Here is a 15,361-nt window from a genome sequence, read left to right on the forward strand (position 1 = left end):
AAGGACATAAACGACCGCCCAGCAGATGGTGGTGTAATTACAGAGAAACACAACCAATAATGCAGAAGTACGCCAGGCATGGCGTAGGGGTTGTGCGTACCCTACTTGTGTTGCTGGTGCGCAAAAGCATTAATCTGTCTTCATCAAGTTTTTAGTATTATTCAGACTTCAAGTCATGTGTAATTATGCTAGTAAATATGCAGAAAATACATAAAATATAAAAAGTGTGTGTGTATAATATATATATATATATATATATATATATATATATATATATATATATATATGAAAAAATGTGTACACATTGTATGACATCTAAAACTACGAGGAGGTGCAAACTAGATTTTTTTCATTTTAAAGGAATTTTCAGATGTTGACAAGTAGTCTAATTCAAACCAGTGAAACGTTTTAAAATGTTTATCATTAGTTTCTTATTTTTTCTTATTCTATTGTAGGTATTCATCTAAATAAGTCAATTAGTACAATCAGACTCAAATGGTGGAAAAATGATGAAATGGACCTTGAGTTTGACCTATGAACCCTGAAAACTAGGAAGAATATTGACACTAAAGTCAAACCTTGAAAGTTTTGTCTCTAAGAGATCTTTTATGATGTAATTTAGAATCCCTGGGATTGAAATGCCTTTTCCTAACTAATAGTTCATAATTTCCATACTCCCTACAAATATTTTTTGGAAATTTTTTGAAAATGTATACACGGCTATATCTGTTTCCTTTTTAAGGCTATTTAAGCAATTTGCACGTCAGGTAGCGTATATCCACCGAAGAAGAGGGACGCATTGAAATAATGTCATTAATATAGTACACAATATTGGTCATCTTTATCACATGATAAAAAAATCAGTGTGGATGTTGATATTCTTGTGGTGAAGCTCTGGAAACAAAACTGCATCTCTCAAATTCTCTTAACAGATGCATGGCATTCAGTGAAACAGGTTGGCAGACAGTGGTGTGTTGTTCATTTGTATTTCCAGACATTATATGCCCATTGAACTTAATCACGGTTCAGATACAGACCAAATATTTCTAATCTGTATAAATTGACATTTTTTTATAGGGTTTATTAGACCATAAGAAAAATGTACACAACCACTTACCTAGATCTTAAAACTTTGAGTAATCTGTTGTTTTTTAAATATGTACACAAGAAATTAAAGTTCTGCCCTTTTTAATCTTCCTTTCTGTGTTGTCCTGCTTGGCAGCACCTAGTCCGTCACCTCGCCCGTCACCCGGGACGCCCACTACCCCCACTGGCCAGTCGGCAACCTCCAAAGCAGCCCCTCCGAGCCCTGCCCTGGCCAGCATCCTGTCACGTGTCGACATTACCCCTGAAGGGATACTCAGTGCTCTGTCTAAGACCAACACACCAGGTTAGAAATGCTCATCATTCTATTATATTAGAGAATTATTTGGAAAAAAAGATTTTTGAACAGTGTATTTCACCACTTGTCACTTTTTCTCTGTTTTTTTTGTCTTGGAGCAGCTTTGTCCTCTCTTTTGCAAAGTGTGACTAACAACTCCTCTGCACCCTCCACCCGAACCTCTCCAGAAACAGCAAGTGTCAAAAACCCACTAACCCCAACCACCCCAAAAACGAAACCTAATCTGGGGAACAGCCTCAAATGTGACACACCTGGAGGATCCAGAGAATGGGAGAGAGAACGACAGCGGTCCCCTCCTCCTCCACCGCCCCCTGCTCACCCTTCAGCGCTTTCTTCTGTTTCTCCTCCCAGTTTAGAATCCAAGATCAACAGCTTCTTGCAGGGCAATCCAGGTTTTAGTCTGGCTCTAGGTGATGCCAGTCCTGATGGGGTTGACGGGACCCCAGTGAGAGATGAAGCAGCCGGCACCCCGACTCAGGACGAGATCATGGACACACCTGGTAGCGTGCCAGAACCTTTAGGCTCATCTGGACTGCATAAACTCTCACCCACAGCTTATCGTAGTGAGTCCTGGGATGCTGCCATCTCTCCTTCAAGAGGCAACAGTGATGGAAAATTTCTAGCCTCCTCTTCTTCCAGATACGGAGCTGGGAAAAAAAGCAACACAAAATTAAAGGACAACGAAGTGATGAAGAAACGGATACCTCCTTCCCCCGGTAATGACATGAAGGGTTTGAAAGATGAACAACACAGCCAGCTAAGGATTATGGGAAACAAAGGAGTGGGAGAGAGGAGACTTTCAGCTGGCTCTCGTAAACTGAGCACTAGTTCTGATGATGGTCTAATTGGAAAAAGAGAAGAGAAGGGAAAGAATAAAATGTCTCCAGGTAGAGATGGGGAGGTCCATCGTATTGAGACACTTGTGTCGCCCCACACTGAAGGGGCACCCATCCTAACTCTGGGGTACTCTAATCGGCATCTTGCTGGAGAACCAATCAAAACAGTAGAGAGCATCCGAGTTATTGGTCGAGGTTCTCGTCGCGGGGGAGGGCCTGGCGGTCGGCCAGGGGCTTCATTGTGGTATGAAGAGGAATACATGGGAGCTCAGCCTCCTCCACCCCATGTTCTCCCTCCTCCTCTTAACATGGGCCAGGGAGGTGCAGAGGACAGGACCCCTTCCATGCCACCTCCTCCTCCACCTCCTCTCGCTCATCTCCTTGTCCCACATCTCCACCCTCCTCCACCCCTCCCCCACACTCATCCTCCTCCTCCCACTCAGTTCTCAATGCCCTACCACCCAGACAACATTCAAACTCCACCAAACCACCAGCAGCATCCTCCTCCAACATCCCCTTTCTTCACCGGTCCTCCTCCAATCCCTCGACCCCCTCCACCTCCACCACAGCACCTTTCACCTCCACCTTCTCTGCCTTCTGCAGTAATGGTGGGGGGCGTGATGGTTAGTGTAGATCGCCCCATATCTCTGCTTCCTCCCATCAGACTTGAGGGGCCAGATCGTGGCGGACTGGGGCCCAGAGGAAGCAAATTGCCCCCCCTGCCACTTATGTCGTCATTGTTAGGCGAGCCCCCTAAGCTTCCCCGTCCCGGCACAGTTAAAGAGCCTTTTGTTCCCCGCCACACGCCGCCCCTCCACCGCCCAGGTACCCCTGGTGTTCCTCCACCTTTGCTGGGCAGAGTGAAGGAGCCTTTGAATCTACCTCTCCCCTCCTCTTCTCCCTCCCCCACATCTTCCACAACCTCTCCCTCCACTCCCAATTCCCCCGCCGTCGACACCGCTCCTGTTCGCTCACCTGTTCAGTCAGCCGGTCAGAAACCTCCCACTAGTCCTCCCGCTCAGTCCCGCAACCAAGCCTCTAACCCTGTACCTCTCCTTAACATGCCCAGTCCTCGACCCCCAATCCTTTCCTCTCCCATGTCACAGAGACACCCGCTGCGAGGTCGACCCCCGTCTCAAGATCACCCCAGAGGCGGGTTTCATGGGGGAAAGCGAGCTGGCCCTCCATTTGCAGGTGGGCCTTTCCACGCGCAGAAGAGGCCTTTCCTGCCGCCACGCTACTGACGTGTCATCACTGACGAGCCGAATGAGAAGTTCAAGCTACACATCTATCAGTGCAGTGTGTGTTAGCCCTGCTGGTATGAGCCCAGATATCTTTACTCTGTTATTTAGCTTGAATTAAAACCACCATAGGTTGTGTATTTCTAGCTGATTAAATCCTCCAGCATCAGCTTGGTAGCCAGGCATCTTACACTGTGCTCACCAGTTATAAGTTACACAGTACAGAGTGTTTTGTAACATAATATCTTCCATTTTCCCACTTATGATTACACTGTAGATTAGTTTCTTTAGATCTGGTACAAAAGTGACATAACCATAGAAAATAAAACAAAGATGGTTCAAGCAAAAATTCTACCATAGAACATTTAGATGTTGTGGGTTTTTTTATTTTCTTTTCTTTTTTTTACTACCTGTGTGATTTTGGAGCTATTTTACCTGAAGTACACACAAAGAGACACCGTGAAACCGTTTGGATCTCAGTGAATACTGTGAAGAAACAAAAAGCAGTAGTTTTGACATTTTGGGAAACATGTTTATTAAGTTTCTTGCTCAGACTTGTATAAAAAAATTATTACCATTTATAATACAGAAGTATACAGCGTGCTAATTATGAAGATTAGCTGAGCGTAAATATAGGAAAAAGGAGAAGGGCACGGCTCTGTCTGGATGTGGGGATACAACATTGACTCATCCATGCATAAATGAAAGTTTGCAAGGGATTTGTTCGTTGTTTTTTTTGCTGGGGTTAACCTGCAGCTACAACAGAACATCATAGAGTAAGTAAGCCTGGATTAAAAATGAATGCAGAGTTGGTTAGTTTAAAACTGAAAGACGTCTTAGTCTGTTACGCTCTAAGTCGATGCTCCTCTTTTCCTGCAATAAGTTACAAAAGATATCCTGCAAATTTCGGCAAGAATCATCACATTTCCCAAAATATCAAAGCAGTTCTTCAAAGGTGTGTGATTGAAGTGACAAACGTAGCTTCCAGAGTAATTTCCTCTTCCATGATGGATGGATGTGTGCTGTGCATCAAAAATTGGTACTTCTCATTTGAAGTGATTATGTTGCTGCAGCTGAGGTTAACACTTGTTCCTATTCCTATAAACACCTGCCTGTAAATAGTCTTCTCTTGCTCAGCCTTTCTTCACTCATCTATCTTTCCCACTGTATATTTCCAAGCTTGTAAATATAAAGAGTGACTAAGTTGATTCCACTTTTTCTCTTCAAGCTCTTTTGTTTTTTCTGTAAATGAAGACAGTGAGCGTCACACACAGAGCCTGTCTTTACTGTGATTGAGGCCTTGGATAAGCTTTAACCCTGAAGAATTTATCTGCAGTATTTGTTCCTTTCTGTCCTCGTTTTGAAAAAAGCCATGCACAGAAGAGGAGGGTGAAGATAAAATTATGTATTTTTTATCACCGACATAAATGTCTGCCTCTGCGTGCTCAAAGTTAAACTCAATCAGAAAATACTCGGTAGTAGATGCTGGGAAGGGGGACGTTTTTGAACGTTTTCAGCATGTGCTAACTTGAATAAAATCCAGAGTTTCAATTGAACTGGGGGGGTACTTTATTTGGTTACTATTTATCACTTGAATTGCGCTGTTTTTATTTTATTTTGCGCCCTTTTTTTTTTTTAGCTGTATTTTCTGCCTGTTTTCAGAGAAATTGTTTAGATATATTTTCACAGCTTCTGCCATTTTCATGTTATATAAACATTCAATGGCTTCTTTTTGTGCTGTTTTTCTATTATGTAGAATTTATAGTGCAGTAGGCAGCCACATGTGAAAACATTTCAACTCATTTGGATAATTTCTGGAATGATTCAACTGTTTTGGGAACTTCCTCCGTATTGTTTCTATTATTTCATGCCTTTTCCTTCAAATTCCAACGCTTGGCTCCATAAACACTTCTACACCTCTCAACCCTTCACGGGGTTTGAAAAAAAAACAAACAAAAAAAACAACAACTTTGCACAAAGGCAGTAATACTCCCTTTTTTGTAGGAAATGTAGTTTACGCCTGTGGTGAGAGGTGCAGAATGAGCGCTGCAGTCAACTCCTCATGTCTCCTGTGTTTGATCCAGGACTGTCAGTGCTTATCTACAAGTTGAGTTGAAATCACAGCGTATCAAGATGCCACAGACTTTCCTGCATAAAGTTTGTGCTTAAATGAAACAAGATTTGTTACTACGGTGTTTGAACAACCTCTGTTTTCTTGGATTTGTGTCTGTTACAACCCACTGTAAGCTGTTGTCTCTACAGTCACATGTTGCAACAACTAATAATCAAAAGTAGTTTGCAGTGATTGCATTGCATGGAGATTAAGAATTGTTTCTTTAAGATCTTCATTTAAACACCCGCTATATTCCTGTAAATAATTTATCCCCTCCCCCTAACCTCAAGAGCACTTGGTTTGAGAAATTGAGTTTGAAACTGACTGAAGATGAATCTCGTGGTGTGTGTTTGTATATTTTATAGGTTGCACTGCTGTTCTCATCAATGATGCTCTGCCACTACTCCTTGAGTGTCCAATCCTTTCTGGTGTGATGAACATACACACATTCTCCAACGGTTATTTGTTACACTGATTAGCATACTAATAGATGCAAAAAAGTAGTTTTTTGTTTTTTTGTTTTTAAATAGTAAGTGGAATGATCGTCTTTCTGGCATTTAGTGTTCTTTTTTTTTTCTTATGATGGTTGCAGTTCTGACTGTAATTAGTCAGTTGCTCCCTCAGTACAACATGGAAGGTTATTTTTATTTATTTATTATGAATTTATTTAATTATTTATTTAACTGAGCAGCCGCACGATCTTGGTACTCTGCTGTTGGAAGGCCACAGCTGTGATGTCATTTAAAGATATTGTATTAGTAGTTACATACCCAGCTACTGACCATCTCATGGATCACATATGCTGAACTCTAAACCATGTTGGTTTCTCCATTTCAGCGGATCAGACATTTACATTAACAAATTACATTACAAATAACTCCAATCTGTCATTATACAGTTGTCAGAAAATAACTAAACAGAATTAGTTTACTAAGTTCCATAAATTAATTGGAAAGATCATGTTGTGGATCTTTCCAGTGGCATATTTTGGCCTCTGTACAATACAGGTCAAGAAATGCCACATTTGTGAATTCACAAACTTTTAAGCCCTGAAGTTTAATATTGCACACATACCATTAAGCATCACTATTAACTCTTAATTTTGTTATTTGTGAGAAGATAATAGGATTTTACTTGTAAACACTCAATCTTTCCCCCTCCAAGTATGTGACATTTCCACACTTGCACTACTGTTCAATATGCAGGGTTCCTACAGGTGCTTGAAATCCTTGAAAGTGCTTGAATTTACATGTTGTGTTTTCAAGGCCTGAAAAGTGCTTGAAATTATAACTGTCTTTCACAAAATTGGGATCAGACTGTATAGTTTAGTTATTACAAGGAGAAATAAAATCAGTAAGATGAAACATAAGATGTTTACAGCACGATACAATGTACATAATTGTGATAAAAAGCGGAAAAAAAATAATTGAGTGTATATATATTCCTGTAGATATTTTACCCCAGCGATATGGTGCTTGAAGATTTTGAAAATGACCCTTGAAAGTGCTTGAAAAGTGCTTGAATGTGACCTTGAAAATGTGTAGGAACCCTGAATATGTGAAACGAGATTTCCAACAGTAAAACTGGTTCTCTTTTATAGTCTTGAGGTGGAAAAGTGATTTTATATTCAGCCAGTTATAAATCTGTCGCAAATTAGAGGGGGAGATAAAAGATTCGTGCATTTGTTTTAGCTTTCTGTCACCTACAGGAAGACATGCGCTCTTGTTTATGGTGCTCTAGCTCCCTCAAGTGGTAGATTAATGGTACTCCAACGAGGTGGCGAGTCTTGTGGATAAACACGCTAATTTCTATGAAAGATTATGAAATCCACAACATAAAAACTAATAAAATTAACTGAAGATTATTTGTAGGGCTTTAGAACAGCATTTAGTTCCTTTTTAGGGAAATAAATCGATTATCTCAATTCACGTTTGACTATATTAATATTTAAATTTCTATTTTCCATTTCTGATATAGACGGTAACCCGAATAAATTACATGGCTGTAGGTGGGGGTTCGTTTGGAGTAATTTTTTTTTTTTCTTCATAAATTTTATATATTGATGTGTAGACAAATATATTTCAGGCACTAAACTGGTGGCGTTGAAACGTTTTGTAGCAAAAGAATGCAGTGAAACCGTACAGCTCCCTGATTGAGCACAACGATGTGGTTTTTGTTTTATTCTTATTAGCCTTGCTGCCCAACGATATGTAGCAGGTTGGTTGTTGTCTGTGGTAAATATCTTGTATCTCAACGCATGCTCAGTGGTGAACTTTTCAGCAGTCTATACATTTCTTAAGCTACCACTTTTATATGTTATTTAACGTCACGTTTATATGCATTAAGTATATATATATATTTTTAATCATCATTCATTTTTTACTATTTTAAACTTGGGACGTCATGCGCTATCCACATGCTCAGCTGAGCGTGAGCGCGCTCTGGCGTGCAGCCCGGGAGCGCGCACGCAGCGTTGGCTGCGTCACCACTGGAGACGTCACCGCTGCGCGCTTTAACAGCGCTTCCGGTGTTATGGCTGCTTCCAGCGAAGTGGAGACAAATGTGACATTTTTCCTCATTTTTTCTTCGGAGAAATGAGTGCGTAGGCAAGGCAGGCGTGAGATGGCGGTGACCCAGCTGTTCCGACTAGTTGTTAGTAGGTCGACTGTCCACGTGGCGTTGAGGAGTTACAGCAAGGTGCGGTTGTGCTAACGTTAGCCTGCAGGGCTGATGTCCATGGATGTGATGGGGGAGTGACCCTGGTGACGTAGCTGGCCATAGTTGTTCTCAGGTCCACTTACACTGGAGAGATTGATACTGCTGGGATTATTTTGGACAGAGAAAAAATATATATGTGATGTGTTTGTGTATAGACAATCATACTACCTACTTTATATTTGTGTGTGTGTGTGTGTGTATGTATGTGTGTGTGTATGTATGTATGTATATATATATATATATATATATATATATATATATATATATATATATATATATATATATATATATATATATACACACACACACACACACACACACACAGGACTGTCTCAGAAAATTAGAATATTGTGATTTTCTGTAATGCAATTACAAAAATGTCATACATTCTGGATTCATTACAAATCAACTGAAATATAATATAATATTGCAAGCCTTTTATTATTTTAATATTGCTGATCATGGTTTACACCTTAAGAAAACTCAAATATCCTATCTCAAAAAATTTGAATATTCTGGGAATCTTAATCTTAAACTCTAAGCCATAATATGCAATATTAAAATAATAAAAAGCTTGCAATATTTCAGTTGATTTGTAATTAATCCAGAATGTATGACATTTTTGTTTTTTTTAATTGCATTACAGAAAATAATGAACTTTATCACAATATTCTAATTTTCTGAGACAGTCGTGTGTGTGTGTGTATATATAGTGTGTGTATATATGTGTATATATATATATATATATATATATATATATATATATATATATATATATATATATATATAAAATACAGACAGCTTTAATGTTGATACTTTGGTAATACCAGAGGAATGTTAATTAAAGAACTGTATAATTCATGGTCTTAAGTCCATGATCACTTCTCTGTGTGTGTGTGTGTGTGTGTGTGTGTATGTATATGTATATATATATATATATATATATATATATATATATAATACAATACAGATGGCTTTAATGTTAATACTTTGGTAATACCAGAGGAACGTTAATTAAAGAACTGTATAATTCATGGTCTTAAGTCCATGATCACTTCTCTGTATGTATGTATGTTTGTGTGTGAGAGAGTGGGGGGGGCAAAGTTATTAGGCCAATTCAGATTAAAGTAGACTTCTTATCCTGATAACAAACTTGTAGCAATGTTGGCTACTAAATTTGCCATGCACTGAATTTTGCCTTCATGGAGGTTATTCAGAAACGGTTATTCTATTTTGGAAATGCATCAGTGCAATGTAAAGGCCATTTTGAAGGTTTGTGGTGATTTTAATCCACAGTGCAGTAAACTGATATTTTCCCACTCTTCTAATGTATCTGAATTGTAGAAATGACAGCTGAACTAATTTTTGATAAGGATAGGCACTAAGGGAAAACACTGTCCATATTTGCTATCCACTCAACTGGAATTGCACAGTAACATCACAATATGTCATATGTTTTTTACACTGAGGGTCAAGGAGCATTTATGATTAAAAATTGTAACAATATACCAATATAATTCAAGTTTTTTTTCATCATATTTATTCATGCTTAATTTTTCACTTTAGCCATCATCTGCATCCATCAGTCCCATGTTGAGTCTTGTTCTGTTTTCTCCAGCTGCAGGTGTCACCAGCTTTGTCTGGCCGGTTACGGGTCTTTGAGTCGCTAAAGGAAAAACAAGGCAGTATCAAGAGGGCGGAAGTCACAGAAAAGCCCCTCAGCGTCCACCTTGCTGATGGCCGGACAGTAAAGGGAACAGCAGGTGTCACCACACCTCTTTTAGTTGCACAGAGTGTGCGGTAAATACACTTAACATGTAGAAATGCCACAATGCCTTTTTTGTATCCTTGGGAAGCAGCAGTCTTATTGCATGTGCTGTTTGCAGGTTAAAAGGCGCGCTTGTCAGTAAGGTGAATGGGGAACTCTGGGAGCTGGGACGACCTCTAGAGGCCGACTGTGAACTACAGCTTCTTGGGTTTGACACAGTTGAGGGGAAACAGGTAATTACTTTGTCTTATGATAGTTTTCATTATTTCTCTGAACAGCTGCATGCACATCTCTGTCCACATGCCTTTCAAGATGGATATCAATATTATTAGATCAAATTAATTTCAATTCTTTTAGCTTCTTTCTATTGATCTATGTGGTTATTTAAAGGTAAACTTAAATTAAGTGAAGACACCCAGATGCAATCACTTATTTTTAATTAAACTTTGTCAATTCAGTGAAAACTGAAAGGCTTCTTTTTTTTCTTCTAATTGACACTTATACATAGTGTAACTACATCCCCCTTAAGCCGACATAACATTTGTTATATACGTAATTAACTTTTAACTACCCCTGATTCACAGGCAGCATGGAGGACAGGAGCGTGCGTCTTGGTCAGTGTGTTGGAGGGGATGTTCGGTGCTGGTGTGTGCAGAGAAGGCTCATCAGACTTCGGGCTTTTCTGTGATCATGTGTCAGACAACAGGTGAAGTTTTCATGAAACATGGATCATCACTGTTACTAGTGTACTGTGGGAACATAGAAATTACATCCTGATATGTGTTTTTCATGCAGCAAATTTGTTCGGGATAAATTAAATCAGTTTTACTAGAATTTACTGACAATCTGCTGGTCTATTAAGAAATACAGCATAAGGATTTTGTTTAACCTGAAAGGGTCTCTTTGTACTTTAGAAGTAAGTAGATGCTTGCCTGAGATGCTTTATTTGATATGTCGGTTCATAACTCATTTGCATGGTAATAGCATGAGTGCTGTGATGTAATGCATTCATTATTAAGCTTATTAACCTAATCCATGCCTTGTTTGTGCATGATTTTGGAGAAATATTGAACTCTGTATCTGATCATACACTCTAGAGTTTGGCTTCAATGACAATAAGTGTCATTTTGATGGGTGAAAACCTGAAAATATTGTAATAAAACAATCTCTTGATTGTGCTCTGTTTTTAAGTTTCCATGGTAACAGTAACCAGACAGTAATTGCAGCCTGAACTTTTATTTTCATCAAGACTTAAGGCCATTGGGCGAGCATATGTACTTAACCTGATCAAAGATCTGAAACTGTACAGCTCCCCGATGGAGCACGCCAATATTTTTCTCTGATTGCTGAAAGCTTCTTTATTTTCGTTCATCTCCATGTCTGGGTGGATTTCTTGAATTTTCTTAAATAATATAATTAGTCGTCATATCAGTAGCAACCACCATAGTTGTGCCTGCAAAAGAAGCAGAAAACGTGAGCAGAAAAAACAAAATGTGGATAATATCACAGGAGATGCGATGTACATTAACACAGAATTAAAATGATGCCATGCCCTGTTCTTTTTGCTAAAATATGGTAGATAATTTGCATTGGAATATTTACTTGGCAAATTAAAAGCATGACACACTAACCCCAGATTATTATCTCAACTTCAATTATTATAAATATTGCTATTTTTATTTAGTGTAATTGTAGTCCTGTGTGAACAGGCAGCAATTTTTCATAGTCCTTTTTAATATAAATCAGCAGCAATCGCTGACTTCAACAAAATCATTGAAAGTTATTTGTATTATGTGAGTTTTTAGGCTGCTTTTGTTAAAATGGAAATTAACTTTTTGTCAGAATAAATTATTTCTAATCTTATCTGTAACTGTTTACCCATTCTCATTCTCGACATAATCCATGTCGAGTTTGTCACCCTTTCTGTTTTTTCTATCATTCTTTAATGAATTTAATTCTGCCCACAGCTCCTATTCTCTGAATGATGTGGAGGCGAGGTGTAAGGAGGTGGCTGGACTCAAACTCCCTTTAATTCGACTGGAAGTGAATGGTGAAGAGGTCCAAGAACTCTTTCAGGTTAGCAGCACTTTTCATATTAGTTAAAGCATCCAAAAATCATCATAAATGCTTTACACGACAAAGATTATTATAGGAGGTGGAAACTAATACAGTTAATTTGTCTTCACACGTATCTTCAGGAAACCAGCATGCACCACGTCAGGCTCCAGATGTGATCATGTTTCCTTTGCATGTTTACTGTTTTTAGCAGGTGGAAGCCCAAGAATTAAAATTGACATAGATCATCTCATTTATGTAAGTCAGGCGGTGTTTGTAGTCGAGTCACCAAACTTCAACTCAGAATCCTTGGAGTCTAAATCAGCTCCAATTCATTAAATGAAAATATACACTCATGAGTCCACTATTAATTAGTCAAATTCAATCTACAGGAGATGCTTTTTAAAACTCCTTTAACCATCTTAAAACATCTGTGCGCTATGCTCTTATTTAAAAACATGTCACACAGCATTTCTTCTTTGATTGCCTGATGGCTAAACATGTTTATATTATTTAACAGTTTGGGTTCCACGCAATTTAGAGTGAAATGAATAAAGTTTCCATTAACGTACAAATGAACATTGTAGCTGAAATGCCAGCTGCAGCACTTGACAGTAGTTATTGACAAGCTGTCTCTGCTGATGTTATAAAGTTAGCCCCATTTTTGAATCAACGGGCTGCAGCTCTGCATGGTAGCAGCAGGCCAGCAGCCTGTGAAAGAAGATAACCAAAGTTAAATTCGTCAGGCAGTTCTCTGCTCACAGTCAAAGAGAGTCTTCCCTTCCCCTGCTGTAAATTGAACAAAAACATTGAGTGTTAGAGCTCTATCTGACAAGAATTCACTCACAGAAGCAAAGTTGTTCCCATTATCTCCTCAATGGTTCATGGTACCGCTACTCGAGAAATCAGTAAAACCATTTTCTCCTGGTGTTTTAGCATCTTTGGCTTTTTCCTTAACATGGCGCAAGCATGACATGAACTAATGAGATTTGTGAATGAGCTTCTTGTACAAAAACTAAATGCAAATGTTACTTTATCCCAAATCATGATGACACAACATCAAATAAAAACCTAAAGACTTGAATTGCGGAAGGATTTACGAGTCAAAATGCAGTTTATGCACATTTCAAGCTAAAAGTCCTTTTAAAATTAGGCCTAATCTCATTAACTAAAGGCCTGGTCCAATCTTCCAAACCTCAGCACAACCTTTTCTGGTTTTTCCAGATTGCCGTGAATGCAGCCCAGACAGATTTATTCCTCTCCACAATGGCTTCATTCCTGCGTACTGCAGTCGGCCCTGCAGCCGTGATACGCTTCAGCAGACTGATTTGCACGAAACCTTGCAGGACTAAAACCTCAATGAATATTCAGAAAACCCCAGTCTAAAGAAGGCTCTGAAGTGTTTTAGGATTTTAGGTAGTGGGCATTTCTGATCAAAATATGGCTGTAATGTCATTGTCAGCCATCAAATCATGTTCTGATTTTATGCAAATTTAATGCAAATAGTGATTTCATTCACTTGTCATTTGGAAATTTACCAGACATGCACCAGCTTAAGTTTAGTAAAGTTTGTTATATTTAATTATGGGTCAGTGGTAGATTACTTTTTTAAATCGTGTATCTGTAATATTTCCTGGTTGTTGTTCTCCTGTTTGTATATGAGTTTTTCATGTTGTTTTCTAGGGAAGTACACTGAGGCTGCAGCTTGTTGAAGAGCAGATGAGCGGCTCCACTATCACAGTGTACAGGTGTGGATATATTTACATGTCTAATGTGGTTTTAACCCCCCTGTTCTCTCATTAAACCCTTTACTAAAAATGTTATCCTTCCTATGTGACTCAGGTGTGGAGACAGCATAGCCGTGTGTAACGGCCCCCTACTCCCACACACAGGCCTGCTCAAGGTCTTCAAGATGCTTCAGGTGTGTGTGTTTATGCTTGTGTGGCTGCTCACTCTCCGCTTCCCTCGGTTTTATACTCAGTTTCTGTTCTTACCCATCTCATTGAATTTGTACTACAAATTGACCTTGAGCATTAGCCTGTTGATCCAATTTTGGCTCAAGGATTGATGCCCCCACCTTGAAAGCCAAATGGGTTCTTTGTTTAATCGTCGGTGGCTCTGTAATTTTTCTTCAGGCTTCAAACAAGATAATCATGAATTTATGAAACAGTGCAGTCAAAGAGGCGGTTTTAATCCTATCAGTAAAAATCTGTTTTTAACCTCTGAAGCTCTTTCTGTCTGATGGGACACATGTGTAAATTGAATTTTCCTCATCTTTATTGATCCAAGGAATGCTTTTCATACTGGCCTGTCACTGGGCAGACCTGGACTCCATAACAACAAGTGACTGGAAATGTCGGGAGCAGGATGTTTTGTTTGTCAGAGGGTCCTGGGGTCCGTTTCACAAAGCAGGTTCAACAAACTCTGAGTCTAATCCTGAACTCTTAGTTGATCTACTCTGAGATCGGAAACTCTGAGTTTTCGGTTCCAGAACAGCGGATTTGAGTTAATTTATTCAACTCTAAGTAGTTTCACCTGGAGTTAAGCATGTGCACCACAACTATAAAAAGCCAGCATTAATTGAGCCCTGATACAACGATTCACCATGGCAACCGGCGACAACAAAAGAGCGACATACTTTTTATTTTTTTTATTTTAAACTTTATTTATCATTTCAATTTACAAAATCCCTTTGAGGAAACATTAGTTTGCATCTGAAGATCCACATACTTCACGCCGTGTCCTTTTTCACCCGAATGGAATTAGAGATTTTAATGCGCGCATACGGCGAATTTGAACATGTTTTCGAAAAATGAGTAACACCGCAGCACAGAATATAATATAAAATTAATTTAACAGATCTTTACATCATTCACCTGCAATCCTGTGGAACCCCTTGATGGCTTGGACAGGTTTATGTAGACTTGCCACCCGTCCCTTATACGGAATTGTTACGTAATTGGGAATTAAAAGTTGCGTTCCGTATTGAACCAATACAGACACATATTATGCTCTTATTTATTCATGTAATGATATACAGGTGGAGGTCGGAAAATTTGAATATATTGCAAAACTTCATTCGTAGTAAATTCAACTTAAGGTGAAACTAATATTATTTCCCACTACATGCAAAGTGAGATATTTCAAGCCTTTTAATTCTCTGCGCATTAATGCTGCACCTTCATCAATTGGGTCTTCATCAAGGACATGCCATGTTCGTGACAAGGA

The 15,361-nt window shown here is 39.0% G+C and overlaps 1 protein-coding gene across 3 annotated transcripts in view; it reads left to right on the forward strand.

Moving 5' to 3' along the window:
- The window catches only part of tars2 (threonyl-tRNA synthetase 2, mitochondrial), a 47,309-nt gene that overhangs the window by 22,144 nt on the left and 9,804 nt on the right, over window positions 1–15,361 (forward strand). Inside the window, exons 1-7 of one of the 3 annotated variants that reach the window (XM_061716920.1) lie at window positions 8,088–8,289; window positions 9,929–10,110; window positions 10,197–10,311; window positions 10,663–10,784; window positions 12,046–12,154; window positions 13,817–13,881; window positions 13,976–14,054. In XM_061716920.1, coding sequence (XP_061572904.1) covers window positions 8,215–8,289; window positions 9,929–10,110; window positions 10,197–10,311; window positions 10,663–10,784; window positions 12,046–12,154; window positions 13,817–13,881; window positions 13,976–14,054 — 747 coding nt within the window. In that variant the 5' untranslated portion in view covers window positions 8,088–8,214. Of the gene's footprint in view, window positions 1–1,222; window positions 1,391–1,503; window positions 3,557–8,087; window positions 8,290–9,928; window positions 10,111–10,196; window positions 10,312–10,662; window positions 10,785–12,045; window positions 12,155–13,816; window positions 13,882–13,975; window positions 14,055–15,361 lie in introns of those variants that run through there. The other 2 variants (XM_061716921.1, XR_009777092.1) reach the window with 2 other exon arrangements.

The sequence above is a fragment of the Cololabis saira genome, chromosome 3 (genome assembly GCF_033807715.1).
Source record: "Cololabis saira isolate AMF1-May2022 chromosome 3, fColSai1.1, whole genome shotgun sequence".
Taxonomy (NCBI): Eukaryota; Metazoa; Chordata; class Actinopteri; order Beloniformes; family Belonidae; genus Cololabis; species Cololabis saira.